Source organism: Thunnus thynnus, chromosome 7 (genome assembly GCF_963924715.1).
Source record: "Thunnus thynnus chromosome 7, fThuThy2.1, whole genome shotgun sequence".
Classification (NCBI taxonomy): Eukaryota; Metazoa; Chordata; class Actinopteri; order Scombriformes; family Scombridae; genus Thunnus; species Thunnus thynnus.
Window position 1 is genome coordinate 23410118 of NC_089523.1, and position 19913 is coordinate 23430030.

General features: G+C 40.4%; 1 protein-coding gene across 1 annotated transcript in view; it reads right to left on the minus strand.

Moving 5' to 3' along the window:
• Positions 1 to 5996: 5996 nt before the first annotated feature.
• Positions 5997 to 19913, minus strand: part of dph1 (diphthamide biosynthesis 1) — a 61337-nt gene continuing 47420 nt past the window's right edge. The window contains exons 7-12 of the mRNA XM_067595051.1: positions 19834 to 19902; positions 18984 to 19140; positions 15869 to 15969; positions 9938 to 10016; positions 7203 to 7337; positions 5997 to 6823 (exon numbers count right to left, since the gene is read on the minus strand). Of these exons, the coding sequence (XP_067451152.1) occupies positions 6743 to 6823; positions 7203 to 7337; positions 9938 to 10016; positions 15869 to 15969; positions 18984 to 19140; positions 19834 to 19902 (622 nt within the window). The 3' untranslated portion in view covers positions 5997 to 6742. The remainder of the gene's footprint in view (positions 6824 to 7202; positions 7338 to 9937; positions 10017 to 15868; positions 15970 to 18983; positions 19141 to 19833; positions 19903 to 19913) is intronic.

Consider the following 19913-nt stretch of genomic DNA (forward strand, 5'->3'; position numbering starts at 1 on the left):
ACAGTGTTTGATTGGAAGTTGGTGGGTGGGCAAGTTCATCAGAATACAAGAGAGAACATTTTACTGAAAAATAACTGAAATTCTGTGATCTTGATTGTCTCCTCTACCTGAGAAGAGAAAGAAAACAAAAATCACATTCAGTATTTGACCCAAAACTTCAGCAACACTTTAAGAATATTAACGAGTACCAAGAAAACAATGACTGATGACTCAGTGAGCTCAGAATTAACTATTAATCATATTTATTATCATATTTGAGTAAGCAATTACTGGTATATTATAATAATCTAAAACAGATTAGTACATCAATAATAATGGCATTAGATAATTTTCATTTATAAGTGAAGAAAATCTTAGATAATATATACAATTTAAAACATTAACTGCTGCCGGTAATAAAGTAATGGCTTTTGTCAGAACAACAATAGTTTTGCATAACGTTGACGTAGTGACTGTGTAATGAGTTATATTTACTGCACCTTCAGATTAGGTGTTGTTAGATATTTACACATTTAATATAATTAAATGTATATTATAATATTTATTTTAGAGTAAATGCATTGCTGTACATTTAAATGTCAAGAGTTAGTGTTGAAAAGATTTGATACAGTACAAAGTTACAGCAAAGTTACAAATTAGGGAACAGATCGGGAAAATAACTGCTTGTAAATATATGAAATAAAATAATAACAAATAACAAACAAATAGTATTGTAGGTACTGATACATTTCTTAAGAACAGCCTGTTACACATTATGTTAGTGAGTAGTCCATAATTACCTGTGAATCTGGATGCAGACCACTTTTTTAAATGATTTACTCCTGATTAACTCTGAAGCAGGTGGTTACAAAATGTCACAAAACCTTTAATCATCACTACTGTAGTAGAAGTTTTTCTTGGAAAGGCATCACTAGCTCATGAATGACGCTTAAAATCAATGAATCATGTTCAAAACAAATTTTACTTAATATTCACAATCATATGCCATCTTATGAGCTAACGTCACCACACTAGATGCTGGTAAGCTGTCGTGCGGTATATTGTGGTGAGCTATGAGTCCATCATGACTCACATTTCCTCCTCGCTTTCACCAATTTAATTTTTAACAGCTGCATGGTTATAACAGCTTTTTAACAATGAGTCAGTGGCTGCTCATCCCTAATATAAGTCAGCATTATTAAATCTACTCATTCAGAAAGGGTCAATATGCAGAGTCACAAATATCCAGCAACTAATGATTAGATACTGATTCATTAACATACTATAGTCTGCTCTCAAATAGCTTCGTGATTTACAATTACATAAAAGTTAGTATTCAGGAACAAAATTGACATTTGGCAGTGGACTGAGCTGCCTGGATGTTTGGGGAATTCCCAGCAAATACATAGATAAGAGTTTGAAATCTTCATCATAAAACTACAAATCCCGCATTATTATAACACCTTTAATATATCAGGAAGCTGCAGATCACTACAGCTAATAAACATTAATTTAAAATTGCTGACCAAAAGATGAATGTCTGGAATTTAGAAAGAATTAGCTATTTAGAAACTTTTATTTTTAGACTGCAGTTTAACAGCCGTCACAGGATGAATTGCATTACAAACAAACAACGATAAAACCTTCAAGTCAAGCAATAAATGAGAATCATTAAGCCCTCAAGTTGACAGGTTTTCCACTTAGCTACGTATCATTAAACTGAGTAAGAGAGGACCAAGATAATTAATAAGAACAGGTAGATGACAGAATGAGAGGAAAACACTGACGATCCACGGCAGGACAGAGTGGGTTGAGGAGGAAGGTGACTTTGTGACAGCCCTGTGCTGGGGTGGCTCTTGGCTGGATGATCAGGGACAGGCTGACCTCCCACGCAGAATTAGTCATCTCTTTACACCACTTATTTTTTTTTCTCCACTAAAGACTCTTATTCAACCCTCTAGCAACCTTCCTTCACATTGCTGTTTGGCCGCCCAGGCTTCTTCTCTCCCACACACACACAGAGTCAGCAGCCTCTAGACATGATCATTTATTGTTCAAATTTCCACAGGGATCTGGATCAAGGGGTTGTTAAATACATAGCTGCTAATTTCCAGCGATATTAGTATTCCCCTTTCACCTTACTAAATCAAAAAAAACCAAAAACACTTAGAATTAGACATTTTTAACAGTAATACCAAAGGCTGTTTGGTCACTGTCAAACTTAATTTTCCTCTCTTCAGTCATATTTTCCTCTTAAGAGACTTGCAGCTTATAAAAATGCTTTTATGTACTAAAAAGTCTCATTTGCTTTTCTTTTTTTCTTCCATCTAGCCAGGTGTTGCAGCAAATATAATATTGCAGATTAGTGGTACAAAAGCTAGTCAGAAACACCTGTCCAATCACATTTTACTCAAGAACAGACTACTTTTATTGTCAGAAAGATATACGTGACAGTAAACAGTAACAGTGAAACCTGCATGGACCATGCCCCTTCAGAAAATATTCAGTAAAATATCCAAATCATGCAGTAACGACTTGTACAGACATCATGCAGCTCTCCTCAGGCCCTTCTGAAATTGCACATACATTGTCACATCAGACATTCATTATTTTTGCCATAGCGCACTCAAAGAAATCTTGCAAACACCATTCCTATGCAGCTGAGCATTGATTTTTTTTCCCTTCATATTTTCCTCTAAACAGTTTCTCACCCACCTACAGAGTGTCTTGACAGATGTAAATACAGGCGAGTTAAACCCAATCAGTCTTCTTTTGTTGTCATTTCTGTTAACTTATAATGTAATCCAGGGGACATGAAGAAGGAACAAAAAGTGAAAAAACAAGAAAGAAATACAAAACAAGAGAAGCAGACACTGAAATACAGACTTCTGTTGACTCAGTTTTGGATCTTATATACATGTGCTCAACTGCCACTCCTTCCCCTGCACAGCCCCAGTCACATGTGGCTGTCTGAAGTCACACTGCCTCAAAGCTACACAGATGGAGGGGAAAAAAAAAAAGAAGCAAAAACAAACTTGCAAAACAAATCTCCTCCTCTTATGTTTATTTTTGTTATAATGCCATGAGTCATAAAAGATATCTCAAAACTTCTCTTGTGCACTCATGCCTGATTTCCTTTTTGGACTTAAAAGTCCAGTAAACACAGGAAACATATGGAAAGCAAATTAATGCTACAGTAGACTATGATAAAAGCTTGAGATAATGCATTTACTTGGAAGAGGGTAAATGTAAAGTTGCCCAATATGCAGGAAGGTGCACAGATGGGGTCAGTGACAGTGAAAGAGAGGAGGGGACTCAGCTGTGACTCAGCCTTTCCCTGGACAGAGAAACAAACAACTCAATACTTCACGGGTGCGGACACATTTTTCCTGCTCGTAGATACCAGACAAAGCCAAAAAATATGACATATTTACTGAAAATATGTTATTTAAATCAACCTTTTTTTAGATGTTTGATGATGTGTGGTTGTTGAGGGTGCATTAGCTGATGGCTTTTGAGTCATATCACTGCTTACTGCTGTAGGCTATGCAAACAAGCGCTGGGTACTAATAGCAACCAGCTGACCATGCAGTGAGGTTATATCGATATCAGTATGAGCACTACGTGACTGGAGCACCTGTTGTATTTAGCACAGGCTCAAACCTGCCACCTCTGCAGAATCATAACACTCATAAACCTGTCACAAAATCTCTGTGGCCAGCCATACCCTAAGGACAGGAAATTGGGTGTTGGTGGCAGAGGAAATGTGATGGCAAATATTCAGAGCAGGGAGGGTGCGGGGGAGAAGGGAAGAGATGGGATGCCAAGGAGGATGAAGGAACGTGGAGTCAAATTTTCAGCACATCTGGAAACAATTGCTCACACAAGTTACAAAAGTACACCGGGTACTCGCACTCTGCCAAGCACACTCGCTCTAATGCCCAGGCTCTCCACAGTGAGAAGTGTGTGACTTTGAACTCCTCACAGGACTGCAAATAAGCTTTGCAAACAGTGCCACCTAGTGGTCAATCAGCTGTAGGTGTAGCTGGTAATGAAGCTGAAAGAAGAAGACAGACTGACTGGGGTTTACATGACTCACACAGCCGTCTGTCTGCGGCTGGCAGAGTTAAAACAGATCTGTGGATCAGAGCCTCATTAACTTTCAGGTCTGACTCCCCTATTAGTTTGCTTCCATGAGCCAAATCAAGTACCCACAGTACGCTTTGAAATAGTTCCATGCGAGTACTTCAAAAATTCACTTAAAGTTTAGGAGGGTTGGGTGAAACTCTCAATTTGAAACAAACTGGGCTAACTAGACAGATTTTTTCCTCCCCAGTTTCAACAGTAGCTTTACTTTGTCCTCTATCTGAAAGAATTATTCTTATGTAAATGACTTAATTGTTTTATTATTATAATAGGAACAAACACTGCATCATATTTAACAAAGGCAAGGTGGTGTCTAGACTATGCAATAAAAAGTGTGCAGAACCAGGTCTCACTGGGATACTCTGTAATACTTAATATATCAAGAGTATTGTAAAAGTTGTTTTAAAAACCAACCAGAGGTTTGCACATCTTCCAGAGGTTATTCTTGAAGATATGGTTGCAAAAAATGGCAAAATAAGTATTGTTTGAAGTACAGATGTTCAAATGAAGTGGAATATATATATTTTCATTTCAATTCAGTTATTCTATTTATTATTTTGTATGTCATATATTTAGTTTTGGTGTCATTTTATCAGGCTGGGATTAATGGGGATATTGTTTTAAAGGTCATTGATTAATGACAATTATATACAGTATATAGTTTAAGTATAAACATTTGGTGATTATCGTGTATATACTATATTCTTATGCTATTGACTTTTCAACATGTATCTATGGAAGAGTCGTGGTTGCCAAGATAAGAACTATTAACAACAATTAAAGAATAAAAACGAGTGAGAATAAGAATTATACTACATTGTTCAGAATACATTTACAAAAATTGTTATATTCAACCTGATCATAACTACTATAAAATAAACTATGAATGACTTGTCCAACTGAAAGTCCACAAACATCAGTGATAATAATTTCAATTGGAATTCTTGTCAGTATGTTTAATACATCAGATGTACTGACAGGAATATCATTAGTTTTGATTGTGGTATGCATTCCAGACCTATAACGGCCATGTAATAAGGGTTCCCTTTGACTTCAATTATGATATTCAAATATCCATTAGTTCCATCTGTTGTGTCCATAATGGTTAAAATTTAAACTATGTAACACAAAAGGTTTGTCTTGCCAAGCTAGGACATCTTTTAAAAAACATCCACATTTACTGATGTTCAAACCGGTAATTAATATTTAAAGCAAAACAAATCTTTAGGCTGAGAGATTAAAAAACAGCATACTTTAAGATGAGAAGAGGATTTATTAAACTTCTCCCCTGATACAGTGCTCCAAAAAAATAAACATCAGCTGAGAGAGAGAGCTCTGCCGGCCAGTAATTTATTCTTGACACTGTACTGTAGCAAGTACTGAGCTCTTTAATATAACAACCACTAGTGGGACACGTGAGACACATCATGAGAAGACGGACATGTGGCGGGACCGGCTGCATCACGCTGGCCCCTGTTGCCAAGGAGATACGATGGTGCAAAGTAGAGGGAGGATCTGAGTTCCAGGCAAATAACAAAACTCACAGAAGATCATATATGCCTGAGACAATGTACTGCAACCTGGGGAAGGTTCGTAAGTTCTCAGGGTCAGCTGAGGCCACAGCACGCTGCTGTCAATCAGCTTCTGCTGTGGCAGCCAAACTATGAGCAATGAGAGTGTTTATTTATTTATTTATTTATTGACAGACTCCCCTATCAATAAATAATGAGGATGGAGAGCAGTCGTGACTAGCACTGCACGCATCTAGGAACTCATACCCCTCAGCCTTAAAAACATCTCATCGCTTCAGCGTGGTGCTGCATATTTTTATTTTTTTTTTTGCATTTATCAAAAACACTCAAACAAAGAGGAAAGGTTTCATTTCAGATTTATTTTCTCATAATTTGACTAGAAAAGTGTGAGAGAAACAAGGTTATGTCATGGCATCGCATTTTTTTACTATCTGCATTTCGGTATAATACTCATACTGTACATCAAATAAAGTGCTTCATACAATACACTTGATTTCCACAGGGGACTGTCTCTGGAACACAGTATGAAAGGAAACTCATTTGAAGTGTCCGACAGCATACAGTGTTTTGTCCAAGGACAAGTGGATTGGGTTTGACTAAAGCCACCCACATTAACAGACATTTTAATTCCATACAATGTGCTCAAGGTCATCTCGTGCTGTCTCTCTCTAACAATCACAAAGGCCGTGCCTGCTTTAGAGTAAGACCCACACATGTCCTCCGTGCAGGAAGAATTCCTTTCTTAGCAGTTCCTTCATTGAAATCTGACTCACATGAACATGCATGAGCTCTAACATATGAGCCATTCTTTCTGTTGCATATATTCGGAACTCAGAATACACGCAGAAAATGTGAACGAGAGCGATGAATTTGGTTCTGGATCTGCTGTGTTGTAAAACGAGGGATTATTTATTGCTGGTAATCTATTTCCAAAGGGGCTGTGGGCTCTTCTGGCTTTACTCGCTGATAGACTGTCTGTCTGGACAAATACCCACTCTCCTTCTCTGGTCTGACCTCCTTCCAGCCGTTAACAGAGGCACTGGCAGGCACGGGGACGAGTCAAAGACAGCACTAGCCGTGGTGTGTCATTCCCCTTTGCAGCCACAGGGGGCGCACTGGCTCTGCCCACACTGCTTGGCAGGAAGGGCTGGCTCCGAGGCTTGCTTCTGCAGGCAGGCAGTGGGATAGAGTTAACTCTTGGAACAGTCACAGTATACTTTAGATAGATTAGTGGTAATATGGTGCAATATGGCTACTGTAAGGTTTATTCAAAACAACAATTGGATATCTAATTGTCTTCTTTTTATTTTTTTTTTAATAAATGAGAATATTTGTGATGCACATCAAGGTCAAGGTCACAACCACGCCTTGAGAGTGAGATGTCAAAATACATGTCTTGTTGTCATTGTGCCACTGGGTGTCAGTATGGTGACATACTGATAAAAGCCATCAAACACATGCTAATCACTGTGTGGTTTCACTCTTTACCAGCTTCCCCTCCCCTCTGTCATTCATTCTTTTTATCTCCCAGCCCTGCCTGCTCACCTGGGTCTGTCTGCGAGAAGGCCTCACAGGTTGGTTGTCAGGGTGGTTGGGCGCCCATGGCCCCAGGCTCTGATTGGAGTAGAAGTCCATGGGGTAGACTTCCTTCCAACCAATCTCCTGCAGAGCCACAGCTGCCTGAGAGATACATAATAAGACAGTTAATCACAAGTAACATAAAAACAAAGAAGAAAAACAGCTTAAAGTGCAATATCAGTGCCCTGTTATCTAAAGTAGGACTGTATTCGCAGTTTTTGGGGCAAAACGCACTGCGGGGAACAACAGAGGGATGGGAAGATGCAACAGACTGACTATATAGACAAGACAGGTGTCATAATATTAAGCTTGGATAACAGGCAGAGTTGTCATGTTATCCCTATGCAGCTGCACTGCATGACACAACAGCTGTTAGAGGAGAGCAACAGCACTGGCATGACAGTACTGTGACATAAGTGCAGACTGCTCCATATGGAAGAGAAGTGCCTGTGAATATTGATTGTGAATGAAGGAAAGAGCACTTGAATGACTGAACAGATGAATAAACAAACGGTCTGAATGAAAGAACAAATGATTGCTCATTTATTAATTGATGCAAGTATTCATTCATCTTCCAAACAATTTCCATGCTAATTTGGGCTTATTTAGAACATGTATAACAACATATAACAATAAAGCAAGTCATATTAAATCATAACCACCCCCCCTCCCCTAAAGAAAACAGAAGAAGACATGAAAGAAGCAGCTTGAAAGTGATGAATTTTCTCTTTTAGTGAGACATGGTGTGTAACAACGCTGACAAGGGAGTGCTCTCTTACATACCCGCTGTATCTCTAAACAAACCAAAATAGAAACACAAACACAACCCTCCCCTTAAAGTGATTTTTCATGCCTTTACATAAACAAGACACATTAAAGGAAAACAGCAGTAGAGGTTGAGATATGGATTTTCTTGAGGCAAACAAATACTGGAAATGAAGCAAATGTAGTTTATTTGTATTACTTATAGGTTTGTCAGAAATACTGTGCTGCGCAATTTGTATCAATGCTTATGTGCTGTAAAACACGTATGTTTTGCATTTATTCCAAAAAATATAATAAAAAAAAAACATGCAAAATAATAACTTTCTTCAGTCACATCCAGCTTTCTAAAAAAAAACAATATGTGGGTCAACTGAATTCCTCCTGGACAAACAAACTGAATACTGGAATTCTTCACCATCTTATTTTTTTGCCTCTCCTTCCCCCCAAAGATCCTCCCGCTAGAGTCTTCTTCGTTTTCTCCTTTTCTCTGCCCTTATTCCTCCTCCTCCTCCTCTCGTTCCTCTAGCTGCTACCCGTTGCTCTCCTCCTCTCACACCAACTGCCTCTCTCTATGGAAGCTAGCTTCTCTTGCTAATCCCTGCTCTGACAGGAGAGCCAAGTGTGTCTTATTGACTATAAATATAACATGAGACGCACTGAAAATAAATGCTGCCCCCCCTCTTCCACCACCCCACCACTCTCCTCCTTGCTCACTCCACCCTCCCATCTCGCTCCTCTTCATCTTCATTATAAATGCCATAGTGAAAAGCACAGCGCACCCGAGACATATAACACTCACAGGTATGAGATGGCGCTGAATTAAGACTTATCACAAAAGCACACGAGCGCACGTATAGACACCAGTGCAGCTGCAAATTATTTAAATGCACAGACATTGTTCCCAAATAGCTACCGGGGGGAGAGCAAAGCCAGCTCTAATACAAAGGGCTTAAGAAAACAGATTGCCACTTTCCTCATTACAGTGGGGCGACTTCACATGCACCGTTACTGTATAGACCTCAGTCAAAAACAATAAAAAGTCGTCATCACTTCGAAGGTGTGTGCGGTCATCATTCTTAATGGCCTCATTGTGAAGTGTACTGTATGTGCAGCACAAGCGGCATGCAAAAAAATGTGTAGTCAGAGGAAAAACAGCAACCATTTCAAATCACAATCCAATATTCAAGACAGCTATTCCCCCTCGCAGCCATTTCACAAGGATTCAAATCAGCAGCACGTCTTTGAGGGAAAAATCACTGAGTTAACTAATAGGTGACATCAGATGCAAACCAGCCAAGTCGAATAATAGCACATAACTGCCAAACCCATCACAGAGCAAGCCTGTTTTTAGGTTTGTTCTTTTTTTTTTTTTTTCTTTTTTTTTCAGGCTCACTACACCAGCTGCAGCGGCACACAAACAAACACTCGCTTTGAAATGGATCTTTATGGGTTGCTGACCGATCTATCTCCCTCCATTTAGACAAACAAGACAGCTGCATGGGTGGGAGGAGGAAAGAGGGGAGGGGATGGGGGTGGGTGGGTGGGGGGGGGAACTATGTGGTCCTGTAGCCAGTAGGGGGTGCTAGTCCGCTGTTGATGCTGATCTGTGTGGCTCTTTATGGCAGGAGAAAAGGGAGAGGCGGAGGAGGAGGAGTATTCCATCTCCGGCACAAGCGGGCCTTGATGAATTCTATACAAATTCGCCTCCTTTTCAAACACTTTCCTATACTTAACATTGTTGTTGTTCCCTTACCTGTGTGCACTTTGATGGAGGTTTCAGCATAACATCTACCGAGGGGTTGGGTGTACTACCTGCTGGAAGGTCTGTGTGTGTTTATGTGTGTGTTTGTGTGTGTGTGTGCAATGCATTATCAGCCTCCTCCGGTAAGTGAGTGACAGTTGTAATCTTGCTGAGAGACTATAAGGTGCATGTTTACCTCATATGGAGACAGCAGGGGTTTAGAGAAGGCTGTGCCCCAATCGATGGAGAGGCGTGGACAAGCGATCTGGACCCACCTGTGGGAGAAAAGGCACATGTTTTTTTTTTTGCACAAAATGTACATCCTTGAGTGGGTGCAAATGCGTGTGCAAAACAAACAGCCAGAGAGGGCGAGAGATTGAGATCCTATTAGACAGGCAGGGCACATCTGCGACTGCATGCTGCATGTGGATATGTGATGCAATGGGTTGTGCGGGGGAGCCTCCCTCCACCTGATCTCCAGCATCTGTTGGAGAGATCTGTCCTGATTTGCAACAGCTCTAAAGACAGCCACACTACACTGTCTGAATGCATAGCCAGCCAGTGAAAGAAGGAGGTTGGTAGTGGTGGTGGTGGTGGTGGTGGTGGTGGTGGAGGGGGGAGGGAGAAAGGGGGCGGTTGCAGGAGGCATAAACAGAAAAACAGGGAACGGAGTGAGCAGAGGTGAAAAGAGAAGAAATGCAGTGAAAGAAAAGAGGGAGAGGTTAGGTGAGTGTGAATAAAAAAGCCGCACCAGCCCGGTCTCCACGGAGGTAGCCTACATAGCTGGCAGACAGGGTGGTGGAGAGAGGGAGGGTGAGGGATAAGGGGGGGGGGGGGGGCTGTGTATGAGAGAGATTGGGAGGGGGGGTGAGAAAAATAGAGAGGACACTGATATACAGCGATAGGGAGAAAGAGCAATGAAGACAAAAACAGGGGGGGTTGAGGAGGTGGGGAAGGGGGGGGGGGGGGGGGGGGGGGGGGGCTGGTGAAGAGGCACAAGCAAGAGCAGAAGAGGAGAACAGAGAAGGAAGATTGGCAGGGAGAAAAGTGTTTACTCTGGAAAATGCATGAGAGAGGGATGAGGAGGGCGTGGATGTAAACAACTGGAGGGAAAAATGAACAATGGGAAAATGGAGACGGAGAGAAGCGTCCGGGGCTACTGGGGTTAGCTTTCACAGATCAATGCTATCCACAGCTCCATCTCCACTGAGGCAGCGGACCCTCCCTTGTCCCTAATCCTAATGATGGAGCTCCTTCAGAAATATTGACAAATATGAATTAAGCTGCAGTGCATATCAAAACCCCGGAGATAGTGCTGAATCTAGGTAAATGTCAATAAGAATACATCTGTTTAAGAGTTAAGCAGTAAGTGTACGAGCGAATATAGAGGCATGGATGGAAAAAACATGAAAGACAAAAAAAAAAGAAGTTTTATTGTAATTGCTTGAATACTTTCTTGTCAACGCCGCACTGTCAAATTCCCCATCTGTCTATTCTTCATTTTCAAACTTCCACACAGTTTCTCAGCTGCAGAATTGATTGCACTGTTGACTCTCGCTCCACTCTGCTTTCTGTCACAGAAATATTCTACCCCCTCTGGGCAAACGCATGGCATTTTCTCATTTTCAAATAACACTTTAAAAAAAAAAAAAAACGAAAAAAAAAAAAAACAGTTTCCCCCCAAAGACTGAATTCTTATTCATCCTCCTAATTTGAGAGCCAGCTGAGTCAGACATATTTGCACTAAGCACCAATCTCCTCAGACCCAAGTTTGCTGAGTTGAGATGGAGAAGTGGAATCTGAAATATGACCTTTAAGCCCATCAGCTGCTTCTCATAACCGGAGCCCTTTACGTAGCCAAACTCTGCACATGTATCAAAATCGTCTTAGCTGATACACACAGGAAGAAGAAACTAATTACAGAGGGCGAGTTTGACGGTGTGCGTGAGTGTGTGCGCGTGTAGAAACGTATAGGCTGCATAGAATGATGCTGTATCTGTGTCTATGTATGTACACATGTGTAGTATGGGCTGAAAAGAACATTAGGAGTGGTTAAAAAGAGGTAGAGTAATTAATAAGCATACCAACTCTTCCACTAAATCCTTGGGGCTACCGTTGAGAGTAAGGTCTGAGAGGAAAGTAAGACAGAAAGCATGAAAGGGAAGGCAGAGAGAGAACCCCTCCTGAGGAGCGCATAGCTGATTGGTGCATGGTGCCAGAAGGGATTTTTCTAACATTAGCACAGAGTCTGACTGAATGGTGCAGTTCAGTAAAATGCATGGTGTCATGCCAGGTACTGCCCCCTGAACGCGGCCAAAATTGCATTTCCAGGCCATATCTGGCCTTCAATCTACCCGGCACAGAAGAGATCCCACATCACAGGGGGCAGTAAAACAGAGAGAGAGAGAGAGCTGGAGGAAAGAGGAGAGGGAGGGATGCAGAGACAAAGGAAAAAAGGTGGGCTTTTGTCTTATCTGTAAAGTCTCGTTTCCCAACCTATTGCCAAGAAAAAATTAACTGAAATAAAGAAATAGAAAAGGTGTTTGATGGAAACCGTGTCTCTTCAATTCTTCTGCAAGTAATCTGTTTAAGTCCGTCAGAAAGAAGAACCCTTAAACCCAAAGAGACTAGGATAAGAAGAAAAAGGATGCAGGACTGAGGAGGGAGTTGCTGTGATATATAAAGCTGAGACCACATGACATTTAGTGCTACTATGCAATGTGAGCTCCAGCCCTTGTCTCGCTGCGTTACTTGCTGTGGCCCATTACACCCTGACACTGTTGGGAGAACCTCCACCTGCATGGCTTCTCTTCAATTACACGCGCAGTCTTGACCCGCCGAAAGCAAAAACAATTAACCTTTCAAAGCTGCGGGAGAACAGAATGTGTTCACCTTTAAGGGTAAACTTAATTGGATTAAAACAAACAATTTCATTCCGGTGGTGTCAAAAGTTTTAATTCAAATAGAAAGATAAAAGGCTGCAATGAACTGGGTGGTATTTGCGGTCTGGTTGAGATAAGTGTGTGTGTGGTGCAGATATCTGTACAATAGTTTAAAACCTGCTTGGGGACAGCCTAATTACACACTTAAGAGCATATGCTAATGGTGTCTCTTTCTTTATATGAGTGAGTGTGTGTGTCTAATGACAGAAAAAGCCCAGGGGTGGGCTCTGTACAGTGTGACGTGTCGGCTAGTGTTGAGCACTAATGCGTCCTCCTCCACCCCACTGGCTATCTCTCAATCTATCTCTCTTTGCCTCCATCCCTCCCTCAACACATGTGGATTCAACGCAGCATGAAACACCTGATGGTTTGTAAAGTCTATTGTAGTCTCATGTAGGATGCCTGTGCTGATTAACTATTTGGAGCAGCAAGGGGAAAAAATTAAAGTAAACAGAGGAAAAGTAAAATGGGTGATAAATATACAAAATTACAAGTGGAGCTTATCAGAAAGCCCAAAATAATTGCAGACGAGACCCCCCCCGCTGCTGTCCAATCTCAGTCTGAACAAACAAATATAGCTGTCAACAGGTCTTATCTTCCAAAGTGAACCTTCAAATTTCGTATTTCATTTCTAACCTAGATTCATTAAGGAATACAAAAAACAACCGTTTTTAACAAGGACAAAGGGACCGTTATAAAAAATAAATAAATGCAAAGGTCTCCAATTGAGCTGGAAATTGAACTTTAATACTTTTTTGGCATCGACCGAAATCTGACAAGCACCGAGAGCTGGTACTGAATTTTTATTCTTTGATAAGACAGTTTCTGATTACACTATTTTATTTAAGCACCACTCTTGTATGAAGAATATTTGGCTTCTTTTGTGAAATGAAAAAAAAGTATTTTTTACAAAAACATATCCCCTTAAGTAAGATATCGAAAAAAGTTTTGTTTTAGGATCAGTCCAGAAACTAAGGTATTGAGTCAACACTAGTATTGATTTTTTTTTCAGAACGATACCCAGCCCAAGTCCTAAATAGTACAAAGACAAAATTATTGCATTGCATCTTGATGTTTATACTCACTTACTAGTTAATTGGGTACATAATGCTAAAACAAATGCAGTATAAAACAGCCCTGCAATAAGTCCTAAGTTAATGAAGGTTATAAATGTTTTTATTGAAGTTTTTATTGAAACCATTTCAGAGATGTGTTGATTCAACTTACTGGCGTTTTTGGAGGCTATAATTTGTGGCATTGTTGAATTGCAATGGATTGTACTGAAAGGTGTTATATATAATATTAGAAACACTTTTCATTATATGGACTTTTTGCAGCTAGATGCACCTATAGTAATCTGAGTATAAAAGTACATACATGTGGGCCTTAATTTTGTATTCAAACACTTTCCTTTTCCTGACATCCACACCATAAATGCTACTGAAATAGACCTTGTTGAAAAGCCTTTCTTCTGTAATGAGGGTTTGTTTTGGTCGGGTGAATCGTGCCTGACTTACATAATTTTGGAGTTGCACTCATACGTCACTTGGAAGAGGAGAGCCAAAAACAAAGAAAAATATTGCTTTTACCGTGATCGCTCGCTTTGCAACACAGCCCCCTCAACTACCTCTGCATCTCTCTATCTCTCTCTCTCTCCAACTCACTCTCAATCTCTCTCAGACCTTCTGTCCTCTCACCCACTCCTCCCTCACACATCACACCTCTCATTACTCCACAGTGAGAGGCCAATCTGAGGGAGTGTGAGAAGTGTTGTGTGTGTGTGTGTGACTGTGTGAGTGCCTGTGCGAGTGTGATTGGGACTGTTGCACACCAGTGTCTCACTAACCCCTTGTCAATCTTCACCTCAGTTCTTCTGGTTGGAAGTCAGATAAGCCGGGAGAAAGTGCACTCTGAAGCCTGAGTACTTGATATTTCATTGAAGAAACTTGATTTTTTGAAGACATTAATGAGTGCTGCCGGGATGGATAACAGCGTTCGGTGGCAGAGCATGAATCGGCACCTTCCGCTGTCATGATCAGGAACAAGTCATGACAATATCCATGTGTGTATCAATAACGTTGCACTGATCAAATAATTTATTTTGTCTAATGTGTTCACGGTTTCCTTAGGTTCAGGTAAGAAAAAATATTTTTAGACTCATAATAAAATGATTAGAATTAAACTAAAGCTAAAATACCTAAAGGTAAAATATAAAAAACCATCCTGAGCAAGGGCAAGGGTAATTTATTTTTCTAGTTTTGATCGTACTCCGACCTTAATGCGGAAGTAAAAGAGAGAAAAGTTAACACTTAAATAGATTATTCATATATTAATTTCCTATTTCCATGCCTCATGTCTCGAAGCTGTAGAAATTGTCTCAAGCATCGAAGTTGGTTACACTTGACTATTTCTTTTTGCTATGATGGCAAAACTATGGAATCTCACCAAGACATGAATGCCAATTATATTTATGAAGCTATTGTATACACTATAAACTAGCGTTTGTCAGCTCTTGTTATGGTGTGCACTTGGAAATGATGCTGACTCCTCAATTATGTGTGCAACAATGCTTACAGAATACATTTCAAATGTTGTTGATTGCAACTTTTAGGTGTCTATTTGCTGATCATAATAGTTTTGCCAGGTTCCATGATGTGAAAGATAAATAACACATTGTTCATGACAAAGAGACACAGCAGTGATTAAGAAAACTAGAGCCAAAGGAGAAAAGTCTTTGGTGATGAGTGGAAGACAATGAAATTAATCACAACTTAAATGTTGCAGTCTTCATGCGTTGTGGTATGACTTAAAAGCATCAGGGGTGTTGTCAGGGGGAAAAGACCAAAATGACACTGCGAACCAGATACAGCCACAAAGTGAATAAGGTGCTTAATTCAAAGTCGCCTCAAATTGTCATCATCTTATAAACCACTCATCAATTTTTCGCTCATTGACTGGCTCTCATCTGCTGGCTCTCAAATTATTCTCAATAAATATTTTCTACACTGATGATTTTTAATAGAGACATAGCTTTCAAAATTCAAGCTGGCTCCTGCAAGGCTAGAAGAATATGTGGCCATAGTTGCCACTTTATCTGCTGCGGAGTAGCAATTATGATTCATGAAAAGCATGTGTCCCACTTTGGGTGCACATTAGTGTATGTGTGTGTATATCTTAATACTTACGCATCTACATCTGGCATCAGATCCAGCTTGCTGGGGAAAATCTCAGACAGGAGCACTCGAGTTAAGGACTTGCCCAGTGACTGCAGCCTTGACTCCAGGTGCTACAAAGAGAAGGGAGTAAAATAAAGAGACTGAGGTTTGCAATCCAAACATCAAACACAATTCTCTCTAGGGCTGTGAAACTCTACTATACTACACCATAACAAAGGATAAGTTACAAATCTGACAACCGATGACTTCCACCCACACATACAATTTAAGGTCGTCCAGAAGTTTGTGCTACTGTTAACAATTTCAACAGGAAGACAGTTTTATCCAGCTCTCAGTTTCTGAAGCCTCATCGATCCATCCATCCATTTTCTGCTGCTGATCCAATTCTGCATCGTCTGACAGCAAGTTAAGCAAGATAGCTGACACATCCTTCTTCCCAGCGATGTCCTCCAGCTCCATCTAGCTATCTCGGGCCAAATGGGACGTGAAATCCCTCCAGCATATTCTGGGTCTTCCTCTGGGTGTCCTTCCCGTTGGCTCTGCCCAGAGCACCTCCACGGGGACGTGTCTTGATTAGGTACCCAAACCATCTCATCTGGCTCTTTTCAAAACAAAAGAGCAGCTGTTCTACTCTTCCTGCTGGCAGATGTCCAACCTCCTCAACCTGTCACTATCTGCCCAGACAAACAGTGAAGAAAACTCAGTTCACGTGTTTGTAGCCATGATCCTTTTCTTTGAGTCTCCACCCAGAGCTCAAAACTGTAGGAGAGGAATGTCCAGCAAAAGACTTGTTTATGCTGCTCCAACCCACGTGTCAATCTCACACTACATCATACACTCACTCACGGACAAGACCAAAGACAACACTTAAACTCCTTCACTTCTGGCAGCAATTCACTCCTAACCCAAAAGAGGGGAATCCAGTGTTTTCCAGTAGAGTACCACACCCTCAGACTTCACACTTAAACTACTAACAATGACTGTTTGTAACAGTCTGATTAAACCAGCAGAACTACATCATCAATAAAAAGCAAAGATGCAATCCTGAGGTCACTGAGCTGGTGTCTCTCCACTCCTTGGGCACACCTACTGTAGAGATTTTGTCACAGAATCAGTGGCACGGTAAAACCACAACACAACTTTACAATATATCTTGAGGGCCACAATCATAAACCTTTTTAAAGTCCACAAGACAAATGCAGACTGAACAGACACACTCCCATGACCCTTCCTGGCAAGCAAATGATCTGAGCCATTGTTCCACAACCAGCTGTAATAAGTAACTCTAGCATTACATATCCCAAGAGCCAGTTTTTATAGGCATAGTTCAGCAAACCACGGCAAACCACAGCTTTTCCTACTGCACAATTCACAATGCACCAGACCGCTACCCCTACCCGGAGGGTAGTGGGCTCAGGTGACACTGATCCCACTTTACTCCCTCAGGCGGAGCTAGATTGGGCCACTTGGGCACAAGACCAGACACCAGACCTCATATAAGATCAATAAATGAAACTGTTTAGCCAGTGCAAAGAATTCTGCTCCCTTACTTACTCTGCATTTAAAGTTTTGTGCATTGGTATTTGGACTGAGGTGTTATTCAGGGATGCAGAAGGCAGCTAAACCAAGTGAAGAAATCCAGTAAATGTTCTTTTGGTGAGATAAAGGTATGAGTGTTGCTGATATCCACTGTCCTTGGGAGTATCGCAAGACATTTCTATGACTGTGCTCTTATCAGAGATAGTTCTGACCCCTTACTTAAGAGGTTATCTGATACTCCACTTCTTAATCTTGACAGATCGCTATGGGAGAGCTGGTGGGTCTATTCAAATCCCTTTTTAAAAAAAAAATCCATCCTACCCTGGCGCCCTAAAGTGAAACTTTTCCCTCACTGGGTGACATTTTTTACATCAATGCTAATGTCATCAGTCAAGTATGTATACTTATCAACAGTAGAAGTACACCAAAATATGCCTGAGAATGTATACAGACTGATGAAACGTGGGTGTGATGGTTTTAAACTCTAGCATTCAAGTGGAGGTATGTGTATGCTACCATACTTCGAACACTTATACTAATTCAGATATGATGATGTTGAGGAAGGCAATACCACTAAACAAAGTCAATCACACAACTGTACAGCAAAAACAAAACGTGGGCATTTCAAACAAAAGACAGAGAATAAAGATAATAATATGGAACATGCAGTGGAGGGGAAAGCAGCAGGAGGAGCAGCTGTGGGTTAAGAGTGACCGAGAGGGCTTCTTAGTCGATCGATTAGTACCCCGAGACAGACTTGTGTGCATGCTAATGCATAATAGCTCGTACTTGCAAAGACTTTCAGTTTCTCACTTATGGGTCTGAACCTAATGGACCAGTATGAGTGTGTGTGTGCAGATACATAGGATTTGTGAATTCTCAGGACATCAATTCTATCTAAGCTACTCTTTTCAGTGGCTGAACTTAAAGCGAATGATGATACAGTTGAGATGAGTTGTTTGTCCTGAGAGCAATCTTGATCAGAGCCAATGATGCGGACACGCCAAGAATGGTTTCAATATGACAAGATCAAAGGTGTTCCCTGGTATAACAATGTGCGGGCGGTTTGAATGGGATTTATTTTAATTGCACTGAATGGTTATCTGATTTAAAATAATTTGTTTTCATTATTTTTTTTTAATTTACAGATTTACTTCATTTGTGATTCAAGTTCTTAATTTAACGGGGCTATGTTATGTTTTAAAAAACTCTTTGATTGTGGACAAACATGGATTTGTACAATACTTTTTAAGCTTTTAAATATTTATTCATTATTCATAATTTAAGTTGTTGACAATCGATAAAAGAAAGTGCTTAAAATTTACATCCCTACCAATAACACATACAACCAACTTTGAAGCCAGCAGTGGGCTTCAGGATAGGGTTTTCTATGGCTGTTTGACTGCATCATCCTAAATGTGAACTAACAAGCTCTCAGTGTGAAGACTGCTTGTCCTATTAGTACTTCATGTCACCAAACCACTTGTCAGAGAAACTTGCACTGAAAAATATTACAAACCATTGCACAAGTGGCTTCAGAACATGAGGCCACTGTGACTGTTGAAATGATGATGCAGACTCTTACCTCCAGGACTTTGGGGCTGCCCTGCCGACCAAGCGTGCCCATGATGAGGCCCCATCTCTGGGCCGAACGAGCCTTGTCAATAGCCTGAAGCCTTAAGGAACGCATGGCCTCATGGTCATAGTGCTCTCTGGAGAACACCTTACTGTAGGGGTCATATCTACAAACAGCATACAGCATGGATTTAATGTATACACAAACGTAACCAGACAAACCATATTACACACATTACCATCTATTGTTCAGGTATTTATCTTGAGGACAGAAATGCAAGAAAAGATGAAAAAAATCCAATCATGAAAAGCCATCAAGTATGACAGGAGTTAGTGTATCTTAGGGAAAATGGAGGTATTTCTGAGCATCTAATCTCCTTTTCATCGGTACAAGGGCTTCACTTGAGATTAGAATCTTGTTTATGAGAGAGACCTGTGATCTGCGCGGCAGTGCATATGTCTATAACAACACAATTTCACTTTGCATACAAACACTTCATCAAAACAGAACTTTATCCTCACAAAATGTTATCATGACACCGCAATGAGGCGAGTGATCATAACTGCAAGGGATTCTTTAATTTGAAAAGCATTGAGTAGCATTATAAAATATATTTTCTATGCAGAAAACATTCTTCTGAGTATTTCAATCATGTATTTAACATATGTACACACACACACATATATATTGCTTTCTTTTCTCCTTAGTTTCCCAACTTTTACATACATTTCAACTTCCGTGAATAACATAAGAGCTATAACACTGATTGACTACAATAAACATTTTATAGATGATTTCTGTACATAAATTACAGAGAGGAGAGAAAACATTTGATAACAGTTGGTTTCATTTACAATACCTGTAGGCAGGGATGTCTGGGTTTGCGATCATAATTGACTCCAGGTGAAATCTTCCATCTCCCAGATAACTAAAGAAAAA